This window comes from Sciurus vulgaris (genome assembly GCF_902686455.1).
Source record: "Sciurus vulgaris genome assembly, chromosome: 18".
Taxonomy (NCBI): Eukaryota; Metazoa; Chordata; class Mammalia; order Rodentia; family Sciuridae; genus Sciurus; species Sciurus vulgaris.
The window spans coordinates 16,366,826-16,393,837 of record NC_136479.1 but is presented as its reverse complement, the minus strand read 5'-3'; the positions used below and the strand labels follow the sequence as shown (position 1 = coordinate 16,393,837).

Below are 27,012 nucleotides of genomic sequence, written 5' to 3'. Positions count from 1 at the left end.
AAATAATTATATGGCAAAAACCTTAATTATGAGGCAAAATTCACATCTTACCCAACCCAGCCCACTGATTTCTCCCATCATCCTCTAGGTCTGTGCTGTCCAGTTGTTTACTAGTAGCTAGTCCATACCGAGAGGGTTGTAAGTATAAAAGGCCGGATTTTGAAGACTCGGGAGAAAAGCAATGCAAAACATACGCTTTGGGAGCTCAAGATATTGCCTTCCTATAACCATTTGAAGACAGTAGTACCATGATACCAGTTTAGTGTTAGCATTTATTTTAAAAATACACAAAATATAAATTTTTTTTACATCAAAGTGTGATAACCTCACTTACACATTGTTTCATACTTACCTGGTTTAGTTTGCATAAAAATGCAAACAAACCTTAAGAGAAGATGGATTTGATTCTGATTTTTTTGCTATGGTTCATGTAAACAGTTGAGACTGCTACATAAAGTAGGTTTAAAGTGGCCACAGAAACCCAACAGTAAAACAATTCAGTGTGGTTTAATGAAATTGGCAGAAGTCTTAGCAGATAGATAATCTAAGACTAAATATTGGCCTCTAGGCATTTTAATTATATAGACCTTGAGGTTTTCTTCATCTTGTAAACATAACTTTGACTTTGTTGGCATTAAGTTTAAAAAGGAAAATATAAACCATGATTTTCATCATCCTGCCCACGTCAGTATACACTCTCTTTATTATGAGAATGAAACCAAATAAGCAAAATACATCAGGAATTTCAAACTACTGCAAAGGCGGCCCGGCTGGTCCCTGCTGGGAGCGCTCCCATTCAAGCTGGACCACACCCCTCTGTCCAGTGGACCACACCGTAGGCATGAGATGGGCAGTGCCTCTTGCTCTGCATCTTCTGAGGCAGGTTGAGACGACTTCCAGCTCCGCCATCCTTCCTTGGGTTTGGATTCGTTGAGTCAGTGGTTTCCGACTATTGTCAAGACTGTACTGTCCCTTTAAGGTACCACATGCCACCATAGCTTACACAGCAGTCCTAGGAAGAGAAAAACGCATGCATGTGTCTGGTCTCTCAAAACTTGATTTATGGGGTTGTGGCTCAGTGGGTTTGATTCTCAGACCCTTATTTTATTCATTTATTTATACATGGTACTATCTATATCTGAGGAAAAAGAAAATACAAAAAAACCTTCTGACTAATGGACAGAATACCAACAGTAAATCAAGAACTGCTTAAGCATGCTGCTGCAGGAACTACCCAGGATCTTCTTTAGTGTTTTGGGCCTTGGGCCACCTTTTCCTCAGGGAATTGAATGTGCTTTACCAACAGTACAAATTTTGTTCTGGTTAACTTAAATCATGATTCACATGCCCTTGAATATTTAACATAACAGGCAGAGCACACGTGAGGCAGTGGCTTCAATCCTCAACACCACATAAACTTAAACAAAAAGCATTATAGGGTCCTGGGGGCCTAGCATTCTTCAGAGGATGAGATGACCATCCTGCTTGAAGAAGCCCTCCTGCCCATTCCCCATACCCTGACCACAAGGTGGAAAGCCTGACTGGATATACACACTGCATGAAAGGCAGCTGTGTTCCTCAGTCAGTGGTCAGGGCTGAGGCCCCAGAGACTCTGGGTATGCACAAAACGGACATACCTTTAGCACTTTATCCACCTCCTGTTTGCTTAGATCTTCTCCACACTCCTGAGTCAGCCGAGACTGGATCATGTTCCGGCGTACCCGGTAATTTTTGGAAAAAATTTCAAGCAAAACCTGTCGATGCTTTAGTAGCAAAAATGTATTATTATGGAAACAGCACCCAAATAAAACATCCCCAAACAAGACGCTCAACGCTATGGACCTAACCCCACATGGTAAGCTGTAACAATCCTTGCTCAGCACTTCCAATTAAAGACTAATGTGTATGACCATCTCTCCAGACCCCAGTCAAGGTCACAAGAACAAAAGAAGTGTGGTAAAGGGACTCAGGATGAGCAGCTTGTACATACTTATGCATGATAAAACCCAAGAGTGACAAGTGATTTAGTAGGCAAGGAAAGGAATGAGAAACAGGTATCAAAATTGGTTAAATATGCCACTGCATCCATGAAACAGGATGCTGGGAAATGCATTATACCCCAAAAGCAGAAGAAGAGGAGAAATGATCAACTCACAGGATTTCCTAAGAACAACCTTTCTAGTATTCATTATTTAATGAACTCAGTATACAGGAAGTTGCACTAATACACAAAATGACGTAAAGGATCAAAAAATGTCATTTGAGGGCTGGGGTTGTGGCTCAGTGGTAGAGCGCTTGCCTAGCATGTGTGAGGCACTGGGTTCAATTCTCATCACCACATAGAAATAAAGGTATCATGTCCATTTACAATTAAAAATATTTTTTAAAAATGTTACTGAACCTTTGACAATTCTGAAATGGAAAAACACCTCAAACTCAGGGGCAAATGATTCGTCCCCTAAAATTCTAGTTGTTGACAAATACTTGAGGACAAAAGAAAGCCATCCTGAAACATGAAAGAATGCATGCAACTATGCCCCTTCAGAAGCTAAAGTGTGAGGTGGAAGCCAGCAGGAGGTAAGAAAGAGCCAGTCACCTGGGGAAGCAGAAGGTAGCAACAGCTTCCAGGGAATTACACTCAAAGGTAAGTGCTGAGGTGCACGTGCCAAGTCGTGTAGCCACAGCACATCACTGATCTTTGGTCCTACCAGGAACAGTGATTTTTAGTTCTATTAGTACCCATCTGGGCCTCTCTGCATTCTCCAGCACAGCAGAGCTCTGTCCTCTACCACCACAGGTGACACGGCCAACAGCAGCACAGGCACATCCTGTCCATAGCACTCGTGGTTTTTAAATGTGCACTTACTACTTTGAATTATCAGAGTAGGAGTCGGAAAAGCCAGAGGGCAGTGATTCTGGCTGAAAGCCCAGGCTCAGTCAGGGAGGCCTGCCGCAAGCTGTGGCCACCTCCACACCACAGACAAGACCACAGGCCCACCTGGCATCTACCCTCAGCCTGCTTGTCAGGGGCAGAGATTGGTGGGCCTTTGCTCATTTAAAATTTAGGCATGAGTTAAAGAAAATTTCTGGACGTCAACATCTGCGATTCTGCACAAGAGTACGGAGGGCCACTGAGTCGTCTCCAGGAAGCTCTGCAGGCCACCACCCGACTACTGAACAGAACTGAATCTGGAGTGCGTCCTGGAACACACGCTTTCCACAGGTGATTCTGATGCAGCCAACCCCCAGAGCAGCACTGGGATCCATAAGTTGAAGCCTAAACCACGGCGCGGCAGCAAAGGTCGCCTTACCTGATCGCTTATGTCTCCAGACTCCCAGAGGGCAAACACCTTCTGCTCATCCGGGGAAGCAGCAGTCTGTGGGGGAAACTGGCCCAGGCCCAGGTGTGAGTCGGTCACTTATTTTCCATGCAGACCCTCAGTCCTGCCCACTCCTCTCCTTCCCTCCCATACCAGCCCAGTTCTAGGGAGGTGAGCTCCATCCCAGCTCCTGCCTCGCACTGGCTGCAGGGTTTGACAGGGCTTCAGAGAGGGGGGTGTGGGGCACAAGTGCCTGGGACGGGGAAGCCAGGTTCTTCTGATCAGAAGACTGGCCTCCCATTGGCTCAACTCTGCTTTAAGCCCAGTGTCAACCCTCAGATGTGTCCCGAAAAGTGCCCTTTCCCATGACTTCTTAGGGGTTCCCCGGGGCTTCCTTTCAAATGCTTCCCACAAGGCCTGCATGAGTGTGGCTTAGAGGCCTTGCCTGACTGCCAAGTCAGCCATGCCACTTGACGGCACGATCCACAGGGAGGACTAGAGGGGGCAGTGCAGGCCTGGTACCTGGAGAGATGGGACAGGAAGGAGGCCCTGACCCTCGTCCTCATTAGAAATAGAGCAGTACCGAGGCATTCCTATGTCCCTTCTCCATGAGGAAAAGGCTCAGAGAGGTTTACTCACTGTCAGTGGCCACACAGCTAATAAATAGTAGAACCAGGAGGTAAGTCTCTGTGAGTCTACTTGCTCTCCCTAGGCCTCAGCTCCCTCGTGTAAAAAGAGAAGGCTGGATGGATCTGAGGCCTCTTCCATCTTGGACAGGCCTATGATAAGGTCCTCATGTCAGGATCTCAGGGGGAGAGCTCCACACAGGTCTCCTCCAGATGCCAGTCCTGCCAAGAGGAAGGAGCGTGGCCAGAGCAGGCCCTGGGGGCAGAACATCCTCCACCTCTGTCCACACCTGTGGCCCAGGACAACCTCACTAACCTTAGGCAGACACCCCTCCCTTGAAGGCCTACAGAGACACTGCTGCTGGGTGGGAAGAGGCCTCAAACTCCAGCACCTTCTGAAGGAGACTTCAGGGAAGTCTCCCTGCCAGCAGGGCTGGGTCCCCTGAGACAGTCCTGCTAGCCTGGGATCCAAGGAGCCTCTTTCTTGTTCTAGCTTCTGTCCCTCACATACACAGGCACGGCCCTTGGCCCTGGACACGTTAACACTCCCTTTTTTAAGAGACCGCTACAGTCTTACCTCACCCCATTTGCTGCTGGGGCTGGGAAGTACCTGAGACCCATCCCTTGGGTCACAGGAAAGGACAGAAGGCTCCAGTGCACTCTGCCCCTCTTTCCCCATTGGAGGGTCCTTACCACTGACAGAAAAGCCCAGGGTGCAGATGATTTGCTCCAGGGGCCTGGTAAGCAGTGTCTAAAGCCCAAGAACTGTGCTGGTCAGCGAGCCTCTCCTGAGCAAGGAGGCCTCTTGGCCCGACTCAGTGGTAGCAATAAGGCCAGAGCCACCACTGAGGTTCAGAGTCCAGCTCTCCCACTTCCCAGAGTTCAATCAGGAAGGACCTCCACTTGCTGAGGCCCTGCTGCAGGCCAGACACGGGTCAGGGCCTTCAGCAACCTTACCAAAGGCCTACTACAAAAACCAGCGCCGCCCCCCTTCAGATGAGGACAGAGCCTCAGGTCAGCTTGCCCGAGGTCACACATGGCCAGCAGTCACACAAGGATGCCCCCCACCCCAGATCCCCACACAGCTTCTAAGCAGCCGATTTCCCCAGGACAGGCAGAGGGCCGCTCCCCGACCACGAGCAGACCTCTCTCCACAGCTCCGTGCTGCCTGCCCAGGACCCTCCCGAGGGGCTGTGGTAGCCTTCTTTTGTCCACCTGTCCTGGCAGCACAGTCTCTACTTACAGGCACCAGTATCTGCTTGCAGCCAGCGGCCAGCACCGTGTCCTGCAGCATACGATCCGAGATGCCACTGAAGAGCGTGTGGCCCGGGGGCAGGCTGGCCAGGTGCAGGTTGAAGAGGCGCTTGAGTTCACTCAGCGTGAGGACAAACTGTCTCTGAAAGGTGGCCTCCACGAAGGCTCTCAGTTCCCGGGCCACAGGGGTGCTGGCACAGCCTGCGAGCGGGTGCCCATTAAAGCTGTCCCCGCCTGCTGCCCGCCCAGCAGGCAGCCCGTTGGCCAGCCTACTGTTGAGGCCACCACTGGGTGAAGTGTCCATGGGTTCCTCCTCGTCCTCTGCTTCCTGCTCATCGTCCTCTCCCTCCTCACTCAGGGGCTCCTCCTTGATCTGCACAGGGGGCAGAACTGTGGATGCCCGCATCTGCTCCTTCCGCCTCTGCAGCTCCCGCTCCAGGAAGGCATGGTTCTGCTGGGCCTTGGTTTTGGCTACTTGGACCCGCTGGTCCCCAGAGACCAGCCCTGCAGGTCCTATGGGGAGGGGCAGCTTGGTCAGGAAAGCATAGGGCCTGGGCAGACGAGGACCTGCAGTCTGAGGCCTGGTAGGGGACAGCAGTTAAGAGGCCGCATGCTGTCCTTCCCCCACCTTGTTATGGAGAACTCAGTGCCCCACAGAGAGAAGGAACAGAGTGGGGAAATCAAATTCCCACATCCAGAGACACTCAAAAATGGGTCACCTGTGAGTCCTGCCAGCAGGCTCTCCCATCCACCCACTGATGAGCCATCGGGGGCGCGACCTGGACGACACAGGCCACAGCCCAGGCTAAGCAGGAGGGAGGGGGCCAACAATGAGAGCCAACGACCCTCTCCAGGCCTGACCTCTGACCTGCTCTTGAAAAGTAGCCCTTCAGCAGCCACAGTGTGCGCCAAGCCCAAAGCCCCACACACCTGATTGTCCATCCGGCTTCTTTGGCATGGTTTCCTTTACAAGATTATAGACTTTTTCTAATCTGAAAAAAGGAATAAACCCTTTGAACTCTGAACCACATCCCATTCCATCTGCCTCAACAGAGACAAGCCTCCGACATCCCGGTGACCGACAACATGTGCAGGTCCCCTGCCCTGGCAGACCCTCCAGCCACACACAGGTCCACATCCACCTGGGGCCCCAGGGCCAGGATGGGGAATGACACCCGGCCCCCCTGCTGCAGGTCTGAGTGACCTCCTCTCCTCCCCCGCCTTCAGCACACATCAGCCCTGACAAGCAGGGGTGTGGCTACGCCAGTCCTATCCTGGGAGCCGCTGGGTAGCCGGCAGCATCCACCTGCCCATCCAGCCCGGCCGTGCCCCTGGGGCAGGGCTGAGGCCAAGTGGAGCCCAGGACCTCCCGCTGCCCCTCGGGCCCTTACTTGGCTTGGATGCCCGTCCACAGCATGTGCTGCCGCTGGACCACATCTGGATGCTTCTTGATGAACTCCCCATCGTAGGGCAGAATGAACTCCCAGCCTTTGTTGATCCTCACTACGGCCATGTGTTCCAGAAAGTCCTTCACATCCTCTGCACAGAGCTGAGGGGAGCGGGAGGTGAGGCATGGCCAGCCTGGAGTCTGCAACAGGCCCTGGGGCTCAAGGCACTGGGAACGCCACTTACTTTGGTCACTGCCGCCACTTCCTTCCTTACCACCCAACGGCTCTGTGTGAACTTCCACATCTGTGGAGAGAAAGCAGCATGTCCCAGGGCTTCTCCTCAGAGGTGGCTGCTCCTGAGACTGTCCCCTAACCTCTGGTGGTGGTCCTGGGGCCTGGCTGGGGTATGGTGTGGTTCAGAGCCTGGTGTCAGCCAGCCTCACATGGCTCCTGGCCCCTCTCCTAGCCATGTTCCTTGGCAGCCGCTGAGCTGTTTCTGCTTTATGAAGGAGCCCCAGGGTCCTGTCGTCCAGGGCAGGACCACCCCTCCCCACCAAAACCAAAATGCTCCCTGGGGCAAGGGCTTTGCCCATCTGGCTCACTGCCATGTCCTAGCACCTCTGAGTGCCATGAGGACTCAGGGAGGTGACCCTGCAGGAGGGGCCCCAACGCTCAGCACCCCATAACTCCTGCTGCCTTAGCAGCTCTCGTGCTTCCTGAATCTCATGATGGGGTGCCTGGGAGAGACGAGGGTGGATGTCCGAGACACAGAGGGAAAGGACAAACGTCACCCACGACAACTCAGACCTGACCTGGATCTGAGCCCTGCCAAGCCCTCTGCCCGGCAGCATCTGCATGCCTGCGGGAGTGGTCAGGGCAGCTGTCCACGAGTGAGCCAGCCCGGCGCAAGCCACACTGACCCCCACGGTGGGAACACACTGCCCGGTCCCCTTGACACCGACCGCCGCAAAGAGCTGGGACATCCAATCAGGAAATAAAGGGCAGACACTAAGGGCTCCCTGTGTGGCAGGGTCGATGTGGGAGCGTGTGACGATCGCCACGGGCAACCCGGAGGGCAGTCACCAAACTCAAAGCATGACCCCAAGGTCTAGGAGGGCAGTGCCAGGGTCAAGGTCTTGGGAAGGATTTAAGCTTTGGATATGATGACTGGACAGGGTGGTGGGGAAGGAGGGACAAGGAAGCTCAAGAGTCATAAACTCAGGACACACACTGGCAAAGCAAAGGCACCAGGACTGTGGAGAAGTTGGGACAATCCCATCCAAAGTTGGCACCTGAGGGCTGGGGGCCCAGTGGTGCCAACTGTCCACTGTTTGTGACAGCTAAGGAATCTAGCTTGCACCGAGGATGGTCTGGTCAAGGGAAAAATGAGGGCAAGATTTTTTTAAATGCCACTCAAACAGAACCTTCTTCTGGGTCAGAACAGAGCCAGCTGCAACCCCACCTGAGGACCTCAGATTCTACAAGCACGAGACTCCAGGATTCCCGGGGGAGGAGAAAACGTGGGGTCGGAAGCACTGAGGGCACAGCTGGAGCTAAGTCCTCAAGACTTTGCTGCCCACGTCCTCTGCCCACACCCCCCAGGGAGGCCAAGAGCTCCAGGTACTTACAACAAAGTCTCGGCCCCTACAGAGCACCTCGGCTGGCACGCCGCTGTGAGGGCTTGATGAGTCCTTGGGGTACAGGATGTCACTGCCAAGGCAAGGGGATGGCGCGTCAGTCCCACACCCGCCCCCTCTGCATCCTCCTTTCTAGGCCTCGCTCCTCGGAGGCTGGCTCCACGAGCTGTGTGTGGGCAGCAATTGCCCAGCCACCTGAGAGGCCATCCTCCTGCCCCTCCAACTCATCACTCATGACTGGCCCAGCCTGGCAAGCCTGGGACCTGGAGGAGCCCAGGACTCTGGAAGACTCCATTCCCCTATGTGAAGTGCGGGGGCCCCAGGAGAAATGGGAGATGAAGCAAGCCCGAGGCCTCCGCCCGCTGCCCAGAGGCAGGGGTGTGAACGAGGCCGGAGGGCAGAGGGGAAGCCTCAGGAGAGAATAGGACCAGCATGCAGCCCAGGGACTCTGGGTAAAGGCCCAGGGCGCATGAGCTCCAGCATCTCCACGGCATGACCCTGACCCTGTCTCCAGGCAGCCTGGCCTGTGGGGTCTCTGCTGGAGGCCTCCCCTCACCCCGCCCAATCCACCACGGACACGCCACTGGCCTAAGGTGCTGACGGAGGCCACACACACGAGGTCCCCACTAAATGTGGGTCAGACCAAAGAGCCAGGTGCACGCCTCGGATCCCCACCTCTAATGCACTCCAATTTCTTGACAGGAACGGTATCTGAGTGGGAGCACAGCTCACGCACGGAGCACCCATCAAGGCTGTTTACTCAAGGAACACGAGTTTTTACCTCCTCACAAGGACATAAGGACGGCCTGGAAGGACTATGGCCCACAGGCCTGTGGGCAGCAGCCCAGGCCCGTCAGAGGGGGGCTCATAGGCACTCTGGGCAGACAGAACACCCAAGGCCCAGGAGTCCCTGCCTTCAAGTCCCAGTGACGTGCATAACTCCAAGGGACAGCACCCCCAGGGACATGGGCAGTGCCAGGCAGGGCCTAGGCTGAGTCCCGAAGCTTGAGTTCTAACCCAGTCTGTGGCTGCTGGGCAGTAAGATCAAGACTCTGTGCCTCCCTCTGCGGATCAGGGTCCTCAGGGGATGGCCCCTCCTGGCTTTCATTCACTCATGGCACAAATACAAATGCTTGGTCCTACTTTATAGGTGATGTGTCATCACAAAGTTCTGTAAAAACAAACTTGGGTAACACACAATAACCAGGCATCTGCTTCCCAGTGAAAGGGTGCCACCACGTGGCAGTTACATGAATATACCTTGCAATTTGCTTGGCCAAACGACTAAAATGGACAATTTGCAATTAAGTACTTATTTAAAAATCCTGGAACTCTATTTTTTGCCAGATTTTTCACCTTACAATACACTAGTTCACAAGCGAGTCCCATGCCGGGTGAGGTGATGGGAACTTGCAATCCCAGCTCTCAGGAGGCCGAGGCAGGAGGGCTGCAAGTCCCAGGCCCTCTTGGGCAACTTAGTGAGACCTTGCTCAAAATAAAGACAAAAAGCACTGGGGATGTAGCTCAGGAGTACCGTGCCCTGGTTCAACACCCAGCATGGGGTAGGGGAGCACAGCAGTGTTTGCGTCCCCCATGTTCGATCACTACCATTCAAGTGTACAGAGGACACAGCCTCCTGCATTCGCCCAGGCCTGCTGTATGCCAGGCACTATTCCAGGCTGGGGATACAATAAGGCCCTACTCGTGAAACTGACAGTCTGGTGGGGGAATCGCAAAAGGGAGACTACTGCAGGTCACCGAGCCACAGATTCAAGACCTATGAACCCAATGGGTTACATAAAAGAAATGCACACTTTGACGCAGCTTAATGAAACTGCAGAGCCAAAACAAAGAGCAATCCTTAGACGCAGCCAGCAGGAAATAAAGGAACAAGAATGACACGGAGAATCTGTCAATAAAAACTGAAGTCAGAGCATAATTATATCTCTGTATAGAAGGAAAATGATCAACCAGCTGGACTCCTACACACCATAAAAATATCCTTCAAGAACAAAAGTGAAACAGACATTTCCAGATGAGATGGAAACCACTTTTTCACAGACCTACATCAAGGGAAATACTACGGCATTCTTCAGGCAGGGGAAGCATGCCAGATGGCGGCTCAGAGGCATGCGGCAATGTGAGCAAACTCAACAGGCAAACACGCGAGTGCACACCTGTCATCTCAGCAACTTGGAGGCTGAGACAAGAGAATTGCAAGTTTGAGGCCAGTCTCAGCAACTTGGTGAGACCTTGTCTCAAAGGGAAAAGGGCTGGAGAAGTAGCTCGGTGATAGTTCAATCTCCGGTACTAGAAAGACAACACAAACTGGCTGGGTGGAGTCTTTGGAGCTTAAAAACACAGAGAATCACAGCACACAAACGCTGCTGCATGAGTGGGGGGGTGAGTGTAGTCTTAGGATCTTAGAAGAGGGTAAAGGCAGCAGTTAATGCACAACTGTGACTAGTCATGAAAGCAAGCTGCAAACGGCAAAGCAACCAATAAAAAGGTTAGGAGAATCACTTCCAAATTAAAAGAATAAGTGGAAACATAAGAAAGAATCCAGAAGTTAATTAAGAACGTATATAAAACGAGGCTGGGGATATGGTTCAGCTGGTAAAGTGCTTGCCTTGCATGCACAAGACCCTGGGTTCAATCCCCAGCACAATCTAAAAATAAATAAATAAATGAATTTAAAAAAAAAAAAGGACCCTGTGCATTTAAACCCCAAATATCAGCAGTTACTCCAAATAAAATGGACGGAGTGCTCCCACTCCCTCCCAATAAGAGAGCGCAGGCACCTTACCTCTTCACCACCCAGTTTCCTTGGACTAACATCGCCACCTTCTGGATGCCACGCAGAACAGCCACGGAGTCCACAGAGGGGCCCAGGAGGCTCATCAAGTTGGCAAAAGGCATGACCTTCACTGAGGCGGAGGCAGGTGTCTCATTAGACAAGGGGAGGGGGGCCTGCCCCTTCCCGCTCCCCCAGGCACCTGCGCAGCATCAAGCTCACATGACACCTGCCGAATGTGGCAAATACAACGGCTGACATTCACGGGATGCTGCCGTGTGCCAGGGACTGTGCACCTCTGCACCCTTGCAGGGATTCTCTGAGGAAGTGCCCACTGAGGAAGACCTGGGAGCCCCTCAGGAGAGGGAGTCTGTCACTACTCAGCCCAGAAAGGATTTAAGACGCAACCATGATCACCAGACTGAAGTGGCAGAGCCAGGACTGGAACTCGGCAGGAGCCCATGCCTCAACCCCTGTGTTCTGCTGACCCCACATGAGCACAGGGAAGGCCTGGGAAGGTCAGAACCTCTGCAGAGGACCGGGATCCTCTCAGAGGAGCCTGGGTGAGAACAGGCAGCCAGTGCCTGCTGTGTGGAGCCTGCTGAGGCCGCCAAGGAAGCGCAAGCGGGAGCACGGCGAGTCCACGTTCGCACGCAAGCCTCCGCGGAGCCCTTCAGAGGCTCACCTCTGCGTCCCCCACCACTCTGTCCGTCAGAGACCTGCCCAGGCTGCCTAGCAGGGAAGTGGAGAGGACGGCCTGGAGCCCATCTGAGGGAGCCACTGCACCAATGTGGGTGCCATCTGTCTAGATAGGGACAGGCTGCGAAGCTGGACAGGCTCTGGCCTTCAGACTGTCCCACAGCTGGCCTGGGGCCCACTGGGGGGGCAGAGGGTGGCACCCACCATTCTTCATCAGGATCTTAATTTGGTCAGCCAGGGGCAGTGTGCGCAGCTGGGCCATGGACAGGACATTGCTGGGGGCCACAGGCTTGTCTCTGTTGAAAATAGAGGTGAGGTGAGGGGCTCAAGGAGGCAGCTGGGGGAGGGCAAGGGAGGGAGGAGAGGCGACCAGCCCTACTCACTTCTCCTCCTCCTGGCTGGGTGGCATCAGCATCATCAGGTACTCGCTGTGGGGAGAGGGCAGGTGTCAGAGGCTCTGTGGGCGTTGTCCCTGCCCCGCCCCTGCCCCGGCTCACAGGCTGCTAGCTCACGCAGGAAGTGGAGATCATCTCTTCCTGGGCCACCTCCCAGGCCCCCTCCAGGGACAATCGCCCCTCTTCCACCCTTCCCCTGTGAAGGAGGCCTGCAGCCCCCAGGGAGGACCTGCACTGGAGGGACCCTCCTGGGGTCCTGGCCAGCTTCCAGCCAGTCCCACCTGGGTGACTTGACGAGCTCGGTGTTCTCCACCCCACTGGAACCCTGGCACAGCAGGTACTGGCGCTCATGTTCGGAGCGGCTGTCCTGTTGAAGAACGGGGCAGGGCTCAGCCAGAGCTCAGGCCCAGACTCCCCAGGCCTCACCCCTGCGTCACCTCCCATGCCAGCCCCCGCTGTCCTGCTTCAAGACTAAATCATAGGACCACATGCAGCCTCCTGAGCACATCACCCAAGGCCTCTGTGATGTGGCCTCAATCACCTTCCTCCCGGCTTTATGACCTGCCCGGCTCCAGCGCCTGTGCCTCAGTGCCCATCTATAAAGTAGGAGCACTGCCAACAATGACTGAGATGGTAGCCAACATTCACTGAGCACCTGTGATGTGCTAGGCACTGTTCCAAAAGCTGCACACATATAACTCATCTCGCCCACAAAACCACAAGGTTTTTACTATTCCCATTTAACAGATAAGCAGGAGGCTCAGAGAAGCTAGGTAACTTGGCCAGGGACACACAGGAAATCAGAGTGTCTGGAAGTCTGACCCTGAGGCTCTGTTAATATAAATCTTTTCCAAGAAATGTCTGAAGAAATGTTGCTCCCCACACAAAGAACACTGGGGAGCCCTAACCCTGCATCTCTGGGAGCTCTCAGTTATTCGATTGCTTCCCTCACTCAACACACAGCTTCAAGGACTAGAGTCAATACACGAGATGAAACCGAGTACAATAAAAATCCCTCGGGGCAGGTACACCATGAACCAGCAGGCATGCAACAGATGGCAGTACCCAGATGAAGTGCCTGGCCTGCGATCAGGATCCATGGTGTGTGAAGAACACGTAACCAAACACCAGCCCTAACGTGGGCCCAGCAAGACACTCAAGCTCCCAGAGAGCCCGGGGACCAAACCCCCCAGGCAGACCCAGCAGGGTGGCATCTCCACCTGCTGCTCCTCCTGGCCCTTTGTTACCAAGTAGGCCTGACAAAACCTGAAGCAAGCGAAAAGTGGGCCGAGCAGCACCCCGGCACTGGCCCTCGCAGGCCCCAGCTCACCCTCAGGCCATGGTAGTGCAGGTGGACCCAGGGCTCCTCCGCCTGCTTCTTCTGCAGGAACTCGTACGACTGCACGCGGCGCTGGCGGGCCTGCTCCGACTCCGGCCGGGAGAATCGTACCTGGAGGTGGGATGGGCAGGGTCACACCCTCTGGCCTGTGACCCTCCCTGGGCTGCTGTCCCAACCCTTGACAGGAGGCCAGAAAATCCCACAGCAGCGATTTCCACTCCCAGCTCCTGCTTCATTTCCTGACATGAGCCTGTGAAATTCAGTTCCAACCAGGGCCCTCTGAGCCACCAACCCCAGCGGGGAACAGGGTTGTCCTGCTTCCGCTGCCTGCTAGGGGCGGTGGCTGGATTATAACCCTGGGGCACAAAGCACGCCTTACCAGCCAGGGCCACAAGTCCCAGGAAGGGCAGGGAGTTTTCAACGATCACCCAACAAGTTACTGAGAAGCAGCCCCTCGGCCCGCAGGCTGGAGGGTTAGCACTTGCACTCACTGCACAGCGCCAGCCAGACCCGCAAGCAGGTCAGTGCAGCACTTTCTTGCTAATGCTCAGTTTAACCCAAATACACTCAAATGGGGGAACTTTATAAGCCACCATGGAAGGTAAATATTCCGATAATCTTTAAGATGCAGGAATAAACACTGAGATGGAAACAGTTCATCTGTGCACCATTGAAAGGGCCGATTCACAAAGGTAATTAACATGGACTCCATGTGGATTCACTGGGCTCCTGGGAGCTGGCTTCCTGTTCCCAGGCAATTCCCGCCAAGCTCCAGGATCCGCTCTCTTACATCAACAGCGCTGTCATCCTTGACAGTGGTAAGAGGTCAGGTTGCTCCCTCCAGGCCGCCCAGCAGGGAGGCGCCAGAGGCCGGGCAATCTGCCCTGTGACAGGTGAGTCCCTTCTGCGCAGACACTCCACCTTGAGGCCTCCCTGCCAGGCTGAACTGGGCCAGAACTCACCGTGATCTGCTTAACATCTTCTTCTGCCTCATCCTGTGAAGAGTCCCCAGCTGCAAGAGAAGCAACCCCGGCTTGCAGCCTCTGGCGGAGCTGCTCACAGCCCCAACTCGACCCTACCCGGGGGGCCCCAGCCAGCTGCCCAAGCTGTCCTGCAGACGCTGCATCTGCTGAGGATCCATCTCACCTGGAGGCTCTTCCGTCCCCAGGGACACTGAGCAGTGTGTGGAGACTTTTTGGTAGTCCTGCCTGTGGGGGTGGTGCCGCTGGCATTGGTACACAGAGGCCTGGGTGGGCTCGGCTTGTTAGGATCTGACCCCGAGGACTTGTTTCCAACCACACCAGCCCACAAGGCAGACGCACAGCAGGGCGGGGACCCAGGCTCACCCTCATTGGCCGCCTCCCTCTCCCGGTGCTTGGCGTCTGCCTTATCCAGGTAGGAGAAGCTGGGCCGCAGCTGTAGGATGCCATGTAAAGGTGTCAGGTGGAGCTCACCTGGCAGAGGAAGAAGGGTGTAACCTGCCTTTAGGGACTGAAGCTGCCACACCCAGCTGGGCTCAAGGGAATCGCCAGGTCCCCTGAAGGCAAAGGCCCACTACCAAACTGCCTCCCACCTCTGCTCCAGCACACGATCCCAAAGCAGGGGCCACTCCCAAGGCTACCCGGTCCTGGTGGACAGCAACACCCAGGCCAGGACAGGAGCCCGAACACTTCTGCTCACGGCCACTTCTTTCAGGCCCACCCCCAACACTTCTACCTCAAGCCCCTGCAACCCGTCCCCACTTCTCTCCCCACACTGCTCACTCCACTACACCAGGCACTGCATCCTTTCCCCCTCCAGGCCTTTGCCAAAGCATCCTGGCCGGCCCCGTCCCTACGCCTGTTTCTTCTCCTCTTCCTGTCAAATCCCACCCATCCGGGAGGAGTCTGTTAGTGCCAATGTGGCTGGAGAAGTGGCCCCGCCTGGGCTGATGGACCTGTGTGGTCTCTGACCAAGGCTACGACTTTTCTTCCGGTCCTGGATGCAGGACTGTGGCCTTAAACAACCATGGCTCTGAGACACAGTTCCAAAGAGAAGACGAGAGTTCCCAGACACCACTTCTCACTCTACTCGTTTTGTTTCCTCAGTGTTCAAATTAGTTTCGTTTATAGCTTTGTAGACTACTGAAACATCTTTTTTCATGCTTTACTGTGATATGACTCACATGCCATACAATTCACCCATTTAAAGCATATAATTCAAAGTACATTAACATATTCACGGAGTTTTATGACTAATACCACAATTGATTCTAGAATGTTTCACCATCCCAAAAAGAACTAGTCGATCCCTTCACTCTGCCCTCAGCCTCTGGAAACTGCGAATCCACCCTCTCACTGTGGATGTGCTAATTCCAGCCATTCCGTATCAATGGGGCCGCACGGTGTGTTCCCCAGCCGGCTGCTTCCCCTGAGCCTCAGCCCTCAGACTCCATGCGGTGGCCTGTGGCACACTTCGTTCCTTCACACAGCCAGCTAGCACTCTAACAGCCAGCTCATATTCTCTCATCCAGCATCACCGAGGGACCCTTGGTTGCTTCTATTTCGGGCTATTGTGAAGAAAGCGCCTGCGAACATCTGTGTACACATCTCTGTGTGGACACGCTGTCACCTGTCTTGATGGGATGCTGCCTCAGATTGGAATTGTACTTAAAAACAGATTCCACCACCTGTCCCGAAAGTTATGCTCCACTGCACATGCACGTGTCCAGGAGGAAAATGCCTTTGGAGCCCCAGTCCTAGCAGTCTCCAGAGGTGGTCCCTTCCAGTGCCCTGACCACTGTGGTTTGTAATTTCCACATTGCCAGGTCCCTGTTCAGGGGAGGCAGGAACTGGACATGAAACTGCTAAGGTTCCCCTGCCCCGGCCCTTCCCTCCCACCCTCCCTCCCCAGGTACCTTGCCTGTAGAGCGCAGCCGCATAGCGGGATGTGTTACTGGTGGTCTGGGAAGAGCAGAAGGTCTGCTTGTCCATCAGCTTCCTGGGACACAGGAGAACCAATGTTAAGGGGAAGGAGGCTCCAGAGAGTCTGGACGCTTTCTGAAATACACCAGCTAGGAATCAAGGCCAAGGGCAGTTTGTGACTGCCTCCGGAGAGGAGCCAGGGGATAAGAAGACAGGTGGCCTTGCTCGCAGACCAAGAGATGAGTGGTGGACAGGGCCTCCCTGGGCCAGCTTCCCATGCAGCCCAGGAAGAACCAGGAGGGCAGCCCAGGGATGGGACCAAAGGGATGATGTCCCTGAAGCCTTTTAAAGGTTCCCATATGATCTCAGTGGGGCCTGGGGACTCACGAGGAGTACGTGCTGGTCTCATCGGCACAGGCGCCGTCCACGTTCAAGGCGATCTGCTCTCCTTTGCTGCGGCAGTAGTTGGGATTCAGGGTGTCGATGGCCATCTCAAGCTCCACCTGGAGGAACCAAGCATACCCACATCTGTGAGGACCCCAGAGCACGACTTCCCCAGGGACACCCCAACCCTGTCCCTGCCCAGAAGTGAGAGTGTCCCGCCCCAACGGCACCTGGGTTTCCATCCACACCAGAGGCCACAAACCCAAATCCCAACAGAAGTGTCAAAGTAGCTTTTCGTGGGCAGGAGGGTAGTTCATGAGGTCCTGTCTGTCCCCCACTCCAGTCCCAAACATCTGAATCTCTACGTGACCAGTGGGGCCAGAGCTGCAGCTGGCTGGGGGCATGCTTCTCCTTGTCCCCATCACCTCATTCCTCTGGGCACCAGGTTTCCTCAGACTGGGCCTGCTTCACAGGCACCCCTCCCCGTCCTGGACGCCGAGTTACATGGGCTCTCCCCAATTCATCTGGAGCCTCGCTCCTCGCTGAAGCTGCCCACTCCCTTCCTGGAAACACTCTCCTCCTCAGCTTCCCAGGTCCTGCAAGTTGCTGCTCTCTTAATTCTCCAAGTGCTCCTCTGGGCTTCCAGTCCCCAAAGGGCCTGTCTCCTTGGTTCTGTCGAATCCCCCTCAGACACCCCTCCCTGACCCACGTCCACCATAAGACAGCCCTACCTTCTGCTGTTTGGGCTTGATCTTGGCTGAGAGATGTGGACTGTCATCATAGGTCATCGAGGCTGGACGCACGGGGTACTGGGGAAGTGAGGGTACCATCAGTCCACCTTGCCCAGGTCAGCCAGAGCTGGGCTTCAGGAGCTCTGGTCAAGAATCAATAGCCAGCCCAACCGCACCCCAAGCAGAGACCAGAGTACCCAGGGACCCACCACCCTCCCACGAGGCTTGTGCAGCCTCTGCCTGCAGGCCCACCCCCCTGGCGCCTCCTAGCCTCCTTCCCAAGGACAATTTTATGATGTCTGTGACTCCTGAGGGATGTGCCTAGGCAGGCGGAACTCCAGCAACCCACAGAGCACAGAGGTGAGAGTAAGGGTCCAAGGTCCAACTACCAGTTTACAGGCCATCCAGGCGAGAAGGACAAGTGAGAGGAGACCACGAGGAAGCAGAAGCAAAGAAGGCTGGCCAAGTGCCGCTCCCATTCTTGCTCCTTCTGCACGTGGGACCTGCCCACAGCACACTGTTGGTGGGGGCGAGTCACGGAGGCCCTGCGCCCTCCTGGGTGGAGTGACCCTCATGTCATTGGCTCACACTGTAAGTCTGCTCTGATCGCATGGGGATACCTTTCCCCATCTGTCCCCACAGACGCACCTTCCCTTTCTTGCTCCCCTGCAGTGACTGCAGGTGGACAAGCCAGAGTTTGGACCGATCCTCACAAGCTCTAGCCGTCACTGCCTGGCACCAGGACAGTCCCTGCAGTGAGCCTGGCGGAGATGCAGCAGCAAGGAGCATGAACTCCGCCCTCGGGGGCCAGTTCAGGCCAGCTGCATTCTAACCAGGAAATGGCCATTTCCTAAAAGCTCACTTAACAGCAGTACAGTGGGTGACTCCTCCTGCTTCCCAGGCTGGAGCAGGAAGCTCGGTGAGAACAGCCTGGAGCACAGCTGGCCTTGACAAAGCCCTGAAGAAGGGCCGTTTTGGGGACAGGCCTGCCCGCCACAGCCTGCTCAAGAGCAACATGAGGGTGAAAGCACTAACGTGACCAACTCGTTTTGTTTTATTTGGGGGAAGGGGTACCAGGGATTGAACCCAGGGGCACTTAACCACTGAGCCACATCTCCAGCCCTTTTTCATATTTTATTTATAGACAGGGTCTCACTGAGTTGCTTAGGGCCTTGCTAACTTGCTGAGGCTGGCTTTGAACTCTCGATCCTCCTGCCCAGCCTCCCAAGTCCCTGGGATTACAGGTGTGTGCCACCACACCCAGTGACCAACTTATTTTTGACAACATAAAATGATTCAAATCAGTCTGACAGTTCCTCAAAAAGTCCAATGCAGAGCCACCAGATGAGTCATTCCACTCCTGGCAAGACGCTCAAGGGAACTGAAGACATTCACACCAAAACGTGTACACAGGCGTTCACGCAGCACGATTTAGGGTAGCCAAAAGTGAACAAGCCAAAGGCCAATCAATTGATGAATGGATAAACAAACTAGCATAGTCACATGATGGAGTATCATTGAGCCACAAGAAATGCAGTACAGACACCCCCACAACATGGGAGAACCCCATGTCAAAGAGTCAGTCAAAAAGGCCACACATGCACGATTTGAATCTATATGGAATGTCCAGAACAGGGAAACCTACAGGGACAGAAAGTTGCCTAGAACCACAGGTCAGGGCGGAAGTGGGGGACTTCTGAGAACTGCTGGTAGAGAGGAGTTTCCTATGGAGACGCCAAAATGCATGAAAACAGATTGTGGTGCTGACTGCACAGCCCTGTGAAGAATCTAAAATCCACCACACTGTACCCTTAAATGGGGGAACTGTATGGGGTGTGAACCGTATCTCAATAAAGTTATAAAAATATAACTACCACCACCACAGGGTTATTGAAAGATGAAATTAATTAACTTACAAAAGTGCTTTAAATGGTGTTGGTATACAGTAAATGCTCAATAGGTGTTAGCCACTAGAAGCTCACAGCCCAGCGGGGAGGCCCAGAGACAGGGCTAACACCTGGGGTCATTACAGTTGGCAGGAAATTCTCACAGGGACCCTACAAGGCGGCCTCATTTCTATCACCACTCTGCAGGGAAATCAAGGCAGAGAGATTAAGAAACCTGTCCAAGGGCTGAAAGCTAAGCCTGACAGAACCGGGTCTCCATCCCCAGGGTCTGTCCCCAGAGCCCCAGCTCTGACCCCTGCTGGGCTATGCCTTCCGCGTGCTGCCGTCTCCCCATCATGGCCCACCCAGGGCTTCCTCACCCCACATGCTGAGGCGTCTCAGCCAGGCTGAGGGGCCCAGGCCTTCTCGCCCACTCTCCGCCACTCCATCAGCACTTGCTTCCCCCTTTACCTTCAAGTTCTGTAATTACCTGAAACAGATAGAGCTTCTCTGCGAGACTTTTAGCCAAGTACACATCGATCTGGAAACAAGGGGAGAAGTCTTAACCAGGATACAGGACAGGGGCTGCCCGCCCCAGGCATGCGCACATGCCACGCATCTCTCAGGGGCGATGGCTCAGAGGGGCAGTTTGGGGGAGGAGGAAAAAGTTAAGGTCATGCTATAAACATAGTTAACCGATCCAGGACTCACTCCCAGCAGCCCCCAGAGGACCAGGACAAGAGCTCAGCTGGTCCCCCACCCAAGTTCACTCTACCCCAATGAGAACAGTTCCTGGGGCTGCCGGGATCAGGATGCCTCCGGAGCAGAGTTGAGGCTCTCTGAGGTGGGCCGGGGAGGGCTGATACACTGCACTTCCTCTCTGCGCCTCCCACCTGCCTCTCCCGGATGAGCCTGTCTCCCTGCTTCAAGGCAGTGTGCAAGGCCTCCCTGACCCATCTGGCTTCTTTCTTCCTAACGCTAACCACCCCTACGCCATGGGGCAGCAGTTTCTCGCCCTGCTTCCGGCTCTCCACCCCTAGACCTCTGCACACACTGCTCAGGCTTGCCTCCTGAGCCTCCACCGTTCACTCACCCTGGAGGACCCAGCAGTCACCCCCCAAGCAGAAGCACATCAGGGCCCCTTGGGTGCCCAGTGAGCTGCCTCTGTCCTCAGTTCCTAAGACATCGCCAATCACCCTGATCTCACTGGTTTCTGCAGTGTAAATGCAGCTTACATGTACTTAAGTAGTTCAAGACCTTAGCAGCAACCCCCAAACAAGGAAGACTAACTCTCCTCATAGGAGCCTTCTCCTGTGCCTGCCCTTCCAACTGGAAGCCGGGTTCCAGACACACACAGGAGGCAGGGGCAAACACAGGTATTTTTGCCTTCTGCTCTCAAAGGTCTGAGGCCTGGGCTGAAAGAATTCCAAAGGGTAAGTGCTCATAAACAATTTTCTCTTCTTATGCCAGTTCCAGAGCCTGCCTCCCAGGCTGCATCCTGAGACTCCTTCCTTATGTCTCACCCACAGCCTCTGAGCTTCTAGGGACAGGGACACAACCCTGCCGTTATGTCACAGCCCCTGGCACACACTGGATCTAATGAACAACTGCTGAGTGACTGAATCTGGTAAGCCCAGGAAGGCAGAGCTGTCCCGTCCATCCATTCACTCACTCAACGAAGAGTCACTGAGCACTTAAGTGCCAGGTGCTACTGTACTTGGCTTTTCCTGTAAACAGGCAAAAAGCAAATGAACTTAAGTCTAGGGGTGGCTAGGCAAGGCCTCTGGTAAGGTGGTGCTAGATCAGAGACCAGGAGGGGATGAGGGAGGGACTGGCTATGCTGATGTCTGGGGACAGCAAGGATCAGGGTCCCTAGACACCAACAGTTCCTAGATTGGCCTGAGGACATCTGGGAGGAACTCAGCCCCACTACCTGCAGCCCCAGCAGAGGGTGAAGAGCAGTAGTTACCTCCTGAACCACTGGGTCATCCTCTTCATTGGCCATACTAGGGGGGAGCCAGCCACGCAGTCCTTGGACTCGATCTGCAAAGGAGCGCAAGAGACCAGGTTGGTCAGCCAGTCATTCAGCCAACACTGCTGGGGCACCTCTTCCTCCACAGGCCCTGCACCAGGAGGCAGGAGTCCACACAAACACTGACCCTCCAGCTGCATCTGCAGTGGAGTCACAGTGGACAACCAACCACATTCCCTGTGTCAAAAAAAGAAAGATACAACCAAGCAATGGGTACAAGCAAAAAGACCCCAGTCAACACATGCTGGCTGCACCCGAGAGAAGACAAATGCATGGTCATGTGGGTTTCCTGACCACTGGAAACGGACCACAGCCAGCCCTGAGGATGGAGGCTGGCTGGCCCACTCCCTTCACGTGCTGGCCACTCCACTCAGTACAACAGCCCTGTGAGCCGGCTTGACTATCCCCGATTTACAAGCAACAGACTGAACTCAGAGACACTTTACATGTGTTTACCTAAAGTCACACAGTAAGGTGACGAACTTCAAATCCAGGCCTTTGGCCTTCAGGTGCCAGTGATGGAAAGGGGATTTCTGTGGAAGGCAAGGCCTCCCTGCTGGGGCAGGAGCATGTGTGCTGGGCTTAAAGGACAGAAGGATCTGGACAAGCCAAGCCAGGGAAAGGGAAGAGGAGGGAAGCACAGCAGCAAGGACCTGGAGAAGCAGGGCTTCGGGCCAACATGGAGGGGACAGAGTACTGAGCTGGCCGAGCTTCCCACCCAAAGGCCGAGGGTGGGCCTGGCGGGGGAGGAGCCGGGCTCCACAGACCTCAGCAGCTCTGTTGGAACTATTTAATGTTTAAAGGGGCATAACACCTTCACCTCAGGACTCAGTGTCACCGACGCCCCTTCCTTCCCCAGGCCCCATCTCATCTCACTTATTGCAAGTGTACATTCCAAACTTGAGACTGCTCCGGCAGAAACGGTGGCCTCATCCTGGCCATTTCCCTTCTCATCCCACAAGGTAAGCCCTGGAGGTCTATCTTCAAAGGATGGCCAGAATCTGCCACTCCTCTGCCACTTCTGCTTGACCCCAGGGCCAGCTGAACTTTAGGAAGCCATGTCAGATCATGTCATTCTGCACAAAAGCCCCCAGGACTCCCCATCTCCCTCAGAGCCAGTGTGTTTCACTCCATGGGCCTCACCAAACCTCTGCCCCTTTACCTCTGAGGCCTCACCTCCCACTAGCCTCCAAGTCACATCTGGCTTCAGTGACTGCTCTACCAGTTGACAACCTCCTAGCTCCCTCTTTCACCTTTGTTTTTTCTCAAATGTCACCTCATCCCTAAGACCACCCTGCCCACCTCCCACCCCCACCCCCACAATTCCCTTCTGGGCTCTGGTTTTCTCCATAACACCTATCACCATGGGATAGTTTATACTCTGTACCTGTCCCCACTGCCACTAAGCTATAAGCCACAGGCAAGCAGAGACTTAGTCTACTTTGTCCCTTGCTACATCCTCAGTGCTCGGCACATAGCAGGCATGCAATTCCCATTTGTTATCTGAAAAAACAGGCCCACAGGGATGCTGTGTCATAGGGAGCTACACAAGGACTTGAGCAGAGGAGTATCTGAAGCAGGAAAGAGAGACTGAAGGGAACCGGGCCATCACCAGCTCGGAAGATGGAGGGCTGGGTGAAAACACAAACAGGAGCTGGCAGCTCGAGCCTGCTACAGTGCAGCATGGAGGGGCGCCCGACCCACCCCAGCGGCACTGGCCGCCAAGTATCACACACATACCTGTGTCCAGCACCTACCTTCTCTGCGGCTGGCTCTGGGGACAGCTGAGATTGGGGACTTCTACGTGAGCAAGGCAACAGATCACAAGCACTAAGAGTAGCTTGGGAGGTTCCCAAGGTGCAAATCATTCTTTCTCGGCTATTATTTTGCCCTAGGGGCTTCCTCCAGCCCTGAGATCCACCCAGAAGGATAAGTGCCCTCTCAGCTGGAGGGCTGGCACTTCTCCCTCTGGATGATTGGTTCCTACAAAGACTGTCGCCTCCCTTCAGCCTCCCAGACAACATGATCCAACTCAGTGGCATTCAAAGTTTTCAGCCTGAGACCCACAGTAAGAAATTTGATTCATATCAATGACCCAGAACAGACACACAATTACATAACTGAAGCAAGTTTCACATAATATAATTGTCCCTACTATGTGATGCAATAATGCTTTCTACCCTGTTCATTCAAAATAAAAATGCTGGCAACAATCTCCCTGAGGTGATTTTACATCTCAGTAATAAATCTTGACCTGCAATTAGATTGATTTTGGGGGGCAGGGAGGTTTACTGGGAATTGAACCCAGGGGTGCTCTACCACAGAGCTACACCCCTAGTTCTTTTTGTTTTTATTTTTAACCAGGATCTCACAGTTTCCCAACCTGGCCTCAAACTTGAGATCCTCCTACCTCAGGCTCCCTAGTACCTGGGATAGTAATTGTGTATCACTGCACCCCGCCTTGACCTGCAATTCCAAAAGCCCTAACCCTAACCTAACAAGCTTCCCTATGGCCTCTCTTTTCTACCTCCAGTTTTCCCAGCAACTGCTAGTCCTGGAAATAAGTAAATCACACCATACCCCTGCTCAAGACCCTTCAACTTTCACATAAAATAAAATCCAAACTCCTATTCCTTGTCCCTCTAAGACCCTACATTATCTTGTTTCTGACTCCCTCTAACCATCTGCACCTGGCCTTGAGGCTACTTGCTGGGTCTCTGACTGGTGAGGCCCCAGCTTGCTCATTTTATTAGACACGACCACCACTAACACCATCCTCCTCCTCCTCCTCCGGGGCTAGAGAGGCTCCCTGACCAGCTTACCTTTAAAATTCCTCCTCCAATCCCTTTCCAGGCAACCACAACCCCTTGATTTCTTTCCTGAGTGGCTCTTACAATCTGGAACTTCTGGGTCTGTTTGCTTAGGTGTTGACTGTCTTCTTAGGATATAAACTCTATAAAAGTCTCTCAACGCTTCACGTTCCTCAACCATAAAATGGAGATAATAATTATACTGACTTCATCAAGTTGTTATGGGGATGGTTACTTTTTTCTCTAGTACCAAAAAAAAAAAAGATTTACATTTCATCTCATTAGCCCTGTAAATCAAGATGTTATCATCCCCAATTTAGAAAAGAGAAAGCGAGGGTCAGAGAGCAAGTAATTTGTCCAAGGTCACAGTGCCAGAGAGCAGGGTAATCAAGGCAGACACTCGGGTCTGATGGCAAAGATCCTCATTCTTAAGCACTGTGCTGCTCATATCTGTGATAAAAGGCAGTATGGTATGGTGGTTAAGAGGTTGGACTCTGGAGTGGAACTGTGCAGGTTCAAATCCCACCTCTGCGCCCCACTATCTGTGACCTACGGTGGAGTGCCTAACCTTGGTATCCTTTCCTATTTTCATCCCTAAAGCCAAAATAAGGAAAGTGCCAGCCTCCACAGGACTGCAGCCAGGATTAAATGGTGTAGATGTAACCTATGGGAAGGTTTGCTATTACGTGGCAACACGTTTTCCTCCAATGCAAGAAGGTAGGAGCCTTAGCCACAAATGAAGCCCTGCAAGCAGGAGCGGCACTCTTCTTGCCCCACCTAGCCCTCCCCGCAACCCTACGGGGCAGGAATTGCTATTATTCCCATTTCATAGATGAGGAAACCGTGGCGACTGCTTAGATCCCTTCTTTTCGCCCCCAAGCGCAACGACTCTGAGGCTGACATACCAACGCGACCTTAGTGAGTTACTGACAGCCCCACCGACTGAACTGTCAGCCGAGTCCGCAGCCCCGCGCTGCTCTCAGGAAACACCGAACCGGTGCCTGGACAGATGAATGAGGCACTCCGGGCCCGGCCCGGCCCGGCAGGGGCTGACGGGGTCAGCCGCGAGGGGCCCAGGCACCCTCCCCCTGCCCATCCGGGCGGCCGCCGGCCCGGGCCACAGCGTCCACGGTTTCGCCTCGCTCGCGGGAGGTCAGGCCCCTTCCTCACGCCCACCACGCAGCCGCCGCCACGAGCAGCCACGCCGGGACGCGGCTGCCCTCGGACAGGTGCTCCTTCCGCAGGAGGCCCGGGCGGGGCAGGGCGGCCGGACCCTGAGTCACGGCCGCCAGCCTGGGCCCCCGTCTCCCAGACCCCCAGGCCGGGCGAGAGGTCGGGGTCCGCCGGTGGCCGGGGTCTACCCGGGCGTGCTGCCCGCCCTCCCCGCCCGAGCCCCGGGAGGCCCCGGCCCTTCGGCTCCGCGCCGGCTTCCCCGGCCTACTCGGGAAACCCGGCCCAGGCCCACCTTGAACGCGGCGGCCTGAGCCCGAACCCCGGCGATGGCAAGTCGGGACTCACCTCTCCGCCGGGGCCGCGCGCGGACGGCGGCAACCGCCCAGGTACCCGCGGGCTGCAAAGGCGGCGGAGGCCGGGCTCTCGGGTCAGGGAGCGGCCATGTTGCTGGTGGAGAAACTCCGGCGGACACGTGGGGGGAGCTGGGCCGGCCCTCGCGCTTCCTCTTACCCACAATGCCCCGCCCCGGCGTGCGTGGACCCGCCCCCGCCGCCGAGCCATTCATGCAGACTGAGCACAGACTGACAGCAGGGGTCGCTGATGCAGGCCCAAAAAGGAGCCGAGGGAACGCCGCAGTGACAAAAAAAGGCTGAAGCTGGCAGCGGTGGGATTCGAACCCACGCCCCCGAAGAGACTGGAGCCTTAATCCAGCGCCTTAGACCGCTCGGCCACGCTACCGAACTGCGAAAATTCCTTTCCAAGATCCTCTTAATAGCTTTATATACTTTTAATTTCAAATTAATGCATTTTTACCAATTTGGTTTACTTTATTTCAATATAATTATTTCTAATATGCCGTATATTCCGAATAAAATATTTGCTCAAATATTTCGTCCCAGGATTTTTCAAAATTGGTTTCAGTGCAAAAGGCAGGATTCAAGAATCTGTAGTCTGAGTCCTAAATTGAATTGAATACTCGTGAACCCACTCCAGGTGTCTTAGGGAGAAAAGATTGATGCTGGCAATAACCTGCACCAGGGCCTGTGACAGCCAAACCAAGGAAGCTGGGCTGGACGTTTCTCTCTGAAAAATTATACTTACATTTATAGTTACATAAATAATATTAAAACTTTGCAGATTAAGTACAAGTGTTCTTTGACTCCAATCCTAGTCCCCTCCACAGAAGAAACCATCATTATCAATGTCCAGATCGTTTGCTGTGGATTTATATAGCTACGTGTGGATATGTTCATATGGATATATTCCTCTACAGAAAATAATTTTGTTTTTATTGTGTATGGGTCTCATTACATAAATATTTTCATGCTATTAGTGTAGATCAGCAATTGACTGTTTTTTCACCAGACTATATTTTTAAATGCTTATCCATGTTAATATATGTTGAGATACTTTAAAAAACTGAAAAAGTACAATGAAAAAATAATCATACATATATATTCCCACGTGGGGACTGAAATTAATTACTTTAATATTGTGGCACTTTTGCTTCCAATTCTTTTCCTATGGATGCACTTATTAAAAATTGTATAGGTAATGACAGAAATATGTCGTCCTTTTAAAAATCCATTACAAATAGACTTATGACAAATAAAAATTAGAACATTACAAATAAAAACAAAG

General features: G+C 53.8%; 1 protein-coding gene across 6 annotated transcripts; it reads right to left on the bottom strand.

Annotated features, from left to right (window-relative positions):
* Nucleotides 1–252: 252 nt before the first annotated feature.
* POLR3E (RNA polymerase III subunit E) lies at nucleotides 253–25,876 on the bottom strand. Of its 6 annotated transcripts, XM_079120404.1 has the most exons (21): nucleotides 25,717–25,876; nucleotides 21,326–21,399; nucleotides 19,847–19,897; nucleotides 17,471–17,548; nucleotides 16,743–16,858; nucleotides 16,349–16,431; nucleotides 14,799–14,906; nucleotides 14,415–14,464; nucleotides 13,444–13,563; nucleotides 12,395–12,480; nucleotides 12,102–12,146; nucleotides 11,923–12,014; nucleotides 11,032–11,152; nucleotides 8,217–8,298; nucleotides 6,833–6,892; nucleotides 6,592–6,749; nucleotides 6,131–6,192; nucleotides 5,190–5,713; nucleotides 3,312–3,389; nucleotides 1,638–1,763; nucleotides 253–1,012 (listed from the first exon to the last, which is right to left on the bottom strand). In XM_079120404.1, exons 2-21 carry the CDS (start codon nucleotides 21,359–21,361, stop codon nucleotides 956–958), a joined length of 2,133 nt encoding a protein of 710 aa, XP_078976530.1. In that variant the 5' UTR covers nucleotides 21,362–21,399; nucleotides 25,717–25,876; the 3' UTR covers nucleotides 253–955. The 6 variants fall into 6 exon arrangements, 5 of the variants coding, with proteins under 5 accessions (XP_078976530.1, XP_078976532.1, XP_078976533.1 ...); XR_013760642.1 differs by lacking the exons at nucleotides 253–1,012; nucleotides 1,638–1,763 and adding an exon at nucleotides 3,960–4,099; XM_079120405.1 differs by lacking the exons at nucleotides 253–1,012; nucleotides 1,638–1,763; nucleotides 3,312–3,389 and adding an exon at nucleotides 3,961–4,168.
* Between the last annotated feature and the right edge of the window lie 1,136 nt (nucleotides 25,877–27,012).